Raw genomic sequence first — 5,732 nt, forward strand, 5'->3', positions numbered from 1 at the left:
TTTTTTCCGAACGTGTATTGGTGATTATTGATATCACGTGTTGAAGTGTTGCAATACAATCGTGTTTATTAGTATTGTAACGTGTGTTTGTTTATCGGTTCAACGTGTTATCTATTTTACGTTCGTATCGTATTACGTGGGGATTCCGCACCCTCGTGTTACGAGATACTCCTATGTAGATCCATCCAGGAACCAACAATTTCTTCTCACCGGCTAAAGCGGCTATTCTTCGTGATCAGATTCACTCATTTCACATGGAGCCAGATGAACAATATTTCCATGCTTGGGAGTGTTTTTAGAATTTGCTCGCCCGTTGTTCACAGAATAGTCTTATACCTTGGGTTCTCGTGGAAAAATTTTACAACGGGCTGACATATGAAACCCAAGTTCGTTTTGACACTGCTGCTGGAGGTGACTTAATGGAAAGGGAAAATGTCACCTAATGTAGATGTTTGAAAGCTTCGTTCAATCGGACCTCGCCAAAGGGCCACGACGCAGGAATTCCACTCCCGTTATCAGTACATCCTCATCTTCTCGTGGTGTACACCAGGTTAATCTGGATACTACTGTGGCTTCTGCTTTGGAATCATTAACCCAAGAGGTGAAGGAACTTAAGACGAAGGTGGACAAGTGTGAGTTTTGTATAGGTGGACATGGCATTTTGGAGTGCCCGGTGATGAATCAGCATGTCGATTTTGTTGGTGGTCAGAATAGGTTTCCCAACAACAACTTCAACAACAATCAGAATTGGAACACCTACAAGAACCCAAATCAGAATAACTCCAACTGGCATCCGTTAAGCGCACCATCCGGCTATCAAAATTCTTACAATCAAGGACAAGGTCAGTACAATAATAATAATAATAATAATAATAATAATAATAATAACGATGGTACTAATGTTCAAAATAATGTGCAGGATTCTAATGGAGGAATGGGATGTCTAGAGGATATGATGAAGCAAATATTGGAGAGGGATCAAATTACACAGGAAAAGTTTGCTGAACACGATTTGCCCCTAAAAAATCAGCAATCCTCTTTGCTTGACCTTCAAAGGTCGATGGGTGATATTGCTCGTCATCTCGATAAAAGGCCTCAAGGACAGTTTTTGGGTTCTACTCAGCCGAATCCGGCCGCACAGTTGAAAGCAATTACTACTCGTAGAGGAAGAGTTTTGGGTCCCGAGGTTGTTAAAGAAAGGGTTGGAGTTGAAGAAGAGGAAGTGGTAGATGAAGATATTGAGATGGAAGCTCCGGGTAAGGCACAAATTAAAACACCAATTATTGAGCCACAAGTTGAGAAAAAGTCGATTGTATTTAGACCACCACCCGAAATTAATATTGCTCATGTTCCTTATCCTGCTCGTCTCAAGAATCAAATGTATACGAGGGAACACGGGCATTTTCTAGATATGTTCCGACAGTTAAAGATAAATCTTCCATTTGTTGAAGCCCTCCAACACATGCCAAAGTATACGAAATATTTGAAAGATTTACTAAAGAGAAAAGATCGGTTGGGTGAGGTTTCATCTATTCCACTTAGCGGGGATTCTTCGGCGGTAGTGTTGAACTGGGTCCCGAAATGTTATTGGATCCGGGTGTGTTTACAATCCCGTGTACGTTCGGAAGTGATATGATGAGTCAAGCGTTGGCGGATTTGGGTGTGAGTATTAATCTTATTCCATATTCGTTGTTTGAGAAGTTGGAGTTGGGTGAGCTAACACCGACTCGTATGTCGTTGTCTTTGGCCGATCGTTCGGTTAATTATCCGCGATGTATTATTGAAAATTTGTTAGTTAAAGTTGACAAGTTTGTATTTCCTGTTGATTTTGTAGTACTTGACATAAAGGCCGACGAGAAAGTTCCCATTATTCTTGGTCGGCCGTTTTTAAGAACAGCTAAGGCTCTTATTGATGTGTATGAGGGGAGGATCACACTTCGGGTTGGTTATGAGAATGTTTCTTATGATATTGCAAAGCCGATGAAGCACCCGGGTGATAGTGATGATTTTAGTGGTCCATGCCATTCGGTATATTTTCTTAATTCTTTTATTCTGGGTGTTTGGATAAGTGTCTTTATTATATTTGTGGAACCGATTTGGTTGGGATGGACGTGAATGAAAAGTTGGCAGAAATTATGGAGGATAGTGAGGACGAAGTGGTAGATGACGTTTCTTGCTTACCGGAGATTATGGAGGTTAGTGAGATTATCTGTGAAAAAGTGGTCAAATTTAGAGTATGTGTATCTTGAAGAGGGCTCGGATTTGCCCGTTATTGTTTCTTCTAACTTGAGTGAGGAAGAGAAGTCGAAGTTGATAGAGGTGTTGAAGATGAATAAAGGGGCAATTGCATGGAGACTTCCTGATATTCAAGGTATTAGCCCCGATTATTGTACCCACTGGATTTTGATGGAAGATGAGTATAAATCGGTGGTTCAACACCAAAGGCGTTTGAATCCAAATATGCAAGAGGTTGTCAAGAAAGAGATGCTTAAGTTGTTGGATGCCGGAGTAATTTATCCGATTTCGGATTCTCCATGGGTAAGTCCGACTTAAGTTGTTCCAAAGAAAGGGGGGATGACGGTTGTCATGAATGAGAAGAATGAACTTAACCCTTCGCGTACGGTTACCGGTTGGAGGGTTCGTATTGACTACCGGAGGTTGATGATGCTACTCGAAAGGACCACTTCCCGTTGCTGTTTATTGATCAAATGTTGGAACGTCTCGCAGGTCAGCAATTTTATTGTTTTCTTGATGGTTTTTCAGGTTATTTTCAGATTCCAATCGCACCGGAAGACCAAGTGAAGACGACTTTTACGTGTCCGTATGGTACATATGCGTATCGTTGTATGCCGTTTGGGTTGTGTAATGCTCCGGCTACCTTTCAGCATTGTATGGTGGTAATTTTTTAGGATATGATAGAGACGTCTATGGAGGTTTTTATGGATGATTTTTCGGTGTACGGTAATTCTTTCGATCATTGTTTGAGTAATCTTAAGAGGATGTTGAAGAGGTGCATCTAGACGAAGTTAATGTTGAATTGGGAAAAGTGTCACTTTATGGTGACCGAAGGGATAGTGTTGGGTCATAAAATTTCAAGAGATGGTATAGAGGTGGATCAGGCGAAGATTAACACGATTAATAGGCTTCCTCCACCGACAAATGTTAAAGCTATAAGAATTTTTCTTGGTCACGCGGGTTTCTAAGGCGGTTTATTAAAGAATTTTCAAAGATTACCCGCCCGATGACCCGATTACTAGAGAAAGATGTCCCTTTTGAGTTCGATGAGGAGTGTTTGAAGGCGTTCAAGTTTCTGAAAGATCAACTGGTAAGTGCTCCTATTCTCGTGTCACCGGATTGGAATTTACCTTTTGAGCTCATGTGTGATGCGAGCGATTATGCGATTGGAGCGGTTTTGGGGCAAAGGCATGATAAACATTTTCATTCTATTTATTATGCAAGCAAGACGTTGAATGATGCCCAAGAGAACTACGCCACCACCGAAAAGGAACTTTTAGCCGTTGTGTTTGCATTTGACAAGTTCCGGTGTTATCTTGTACTTTCAAAGACCACCGTTTTTACCGATCATGAAGCTTTGCATTTTCTCTTTCACAAGAAAGACGCGAAGCCCCGTCTCATACGGTGGATTCTTTTACTTTTCGAGTTTGATATAGAGATTAAAGGTAAGAAGGGGGCGGGGAATATTGCGGCGGATCATCTTTCCCTTTTAGAAGATCCGAAGAGAGAAGAGATTTGTGAGGAAGAGATTGGTGATAGATTCCCGCATGAGTCAATTGATTTTGTTACGGCCAAAAAGCAAGGTTTGCCATGGTTCACCGATTTTGCAAATTATTTATCTATGGGCCTTGTGTTTAAAGGGATGACTACACAACAAAAGAAGAAGTTTTTCGGGGATGTTACTCGGTATTTTTGGAACGATCCGTTTCTTTCCAAGATTGGTGGTGACCGAATTCTTAGAAGATGTGTGTCGAAATAAGAAGGGCTGAATATTCTAAAGCATGTTTATGAAGGTTTAACTAGAGGACATCATGGGCGCATGCCACGGCTCAGAAGGTATTTGATAGTGGTTTCTATTGGACGTCAGTTGTAAAAGATTCGGTGGAATTTGTTAAGACTTGAGACACTTTCTAACGCACCAGAAATATTTCATCGAAGAACGAGATGCCACAAAACCCCATACAAACTCTTGAATTTTTTAATGTTTGGGGCATCGATTTTATGGGACCGTTTCCCGTTTCCGGTGGTCACAAGTATATTTTAGTGGCGATAGATTACGTTTCCAAGTGGGTTGAAACCCAAGCATTGGCCACGAATGATGCTATAGTTGTTGTGAAGTTTTTAAAGAAGTTGTTCACTCGTTTCGGGACTCCACGGGCGATTATTAGTGATTGAGGTACCCATTTTTGTAATTCCGTCATGGAGAAAGCATTAGCTCATTATGGAGTTACTCATCGCACCTCTACCGCTTACCATCCTCAAACGAATAGTCAAGTCGAGAATGCTAATAGAGGGGTGAAGAGAATTTTGGAGAAGACGGTGGGTATAATTCGGAAGGATTGATCAGAGAAGTTGGATGACACGCTATGGGCATTCAGAACCGCGTACAAGACATCGTTGGGTACTACACCGTTTATGTTAGTTTACGGTAAAGCATGTCATCTTCCCGTTGAGTTAGAACATCGGGCGTTTTGGGCGTTGAAAACGGTTAATGTTGATCTTACTGTGGCCGCAAGGAAAATGTATTTTCAAATTCATGAGTTAGAGGAACTTCGTGATGCGGCGTATACTCGATCGTTGGATATCAAGGAAAAGATGAAAGTTTTGCATGATCGACGTTTAAAGGGAGGTAAAGACTTCAAGAAAGGTGATAAAGTATTGTTATTTAATTCTCGTTTGAAGTTATTTGCAGGTAAGTTGAGATCCAAGTGGACGGGACCTTATTTGGTGAAGGAAGTGTTTCCGTATGAAGCGGTGGAGTTAGAGAATCCAGACAATGGAACTTCGTGGAAAGTGAATGGCCATGGTCTAAAGCATTATCTTGGAGGGCCGGAGGATTCAACCGATGTGGAAGAAACTCCCCTCGATCCATCGAATTAAAATCATCAACGGGTTCTTAAGTGAAAACTAAAGTGTAGAGTTTGTATAATTCCTTCATTTTATTTTCGTTTCTTTGAGTCACTAACTTTAGTTTTTGTAGTTTTGTTGTGTCGTCAATTCAAGGAATCATCACCAACATAACGAGAGGTTTTACAAGGATCCAAAGGATGCAAGGTAAGTTTTACATGTCAAAATAACATAAAATGGGCATAACAAAGAATGGGCAATTTTCTAAAAATTTTTCTAAGGCAAAATTGCACCAAAAAACGTCGTAACTTTCTACCAAAAGTGCCCGTCGCGCGTGCGACGCAGAGTCAAACAGATAGACACCAGAACACGCTGCGTACCGCGGCTGTCCCAGACCCAGTCGGTCGCATGACGCGGACGACCTACAGCTTATATCCGAATTATTTTAGCTTTTTACACCATCCGATATCACTTTTTCATAAAATTTTCAAAATCCCTCTTTCTCCCCAAACCCTACCCACGAGTTCATTCCATCTCCACCATATTTCACCGTTTTTTCACCATTAATCTTCAAATTAAAGCTCACAATCACCCTAATATCACCCTAATATCATAACCACCATCAATTTTAACCAAAACTTCACTAATCC

The 5,732-nt window shown here is 41.0% G+C and overlaps 1 protein-coding gene across 1 annotated transcript; it reads left to right on the forward strand.

The window, feature by feature from the left end:
- The first annotated feature begins 1,243 nt into the window (after positions 1–1,243).
- Positions 1,244–5,115, forward strand: LOC143541581 (uncharacterized). The gene is made up of 6 exons (XM_077034371.1): positions 1,244–1,597; positions 1,702–1,774; positions 1,835–2,028; positions 2,070–2,195; positions 3,662–3,980; positions 4,928–5,115. Exons 1-6 carry the CDS (start codon positions 1,244–1,246, stop codon positions 5,113–5,115), a joined length of 1,254 nt encoding a protein of 417 aa, XP_076890486.1.
- The last annotated feature ends 617 nt before the right edge of the window (positions 5,116–5,732 follow it).

Source organism: Bidens hawaiensis, unplaced genomic scaffold (assembly GCF_021521415.1).
Source record: "Bidens hawaiensis isolate Kalapana, Puna unplaced genomic scaffold, B.hawaiensis_p1.1 tig00012613_1, whole genome shotgun sequence".
Classification (NCBI taxonomy): domain Eukaryota; kingdom Viridiplantae; phylum Streptophyta; class Magnoliopsida; order Asterales; family Asteraceae; genus Bidens; species Bidens hawaiensis.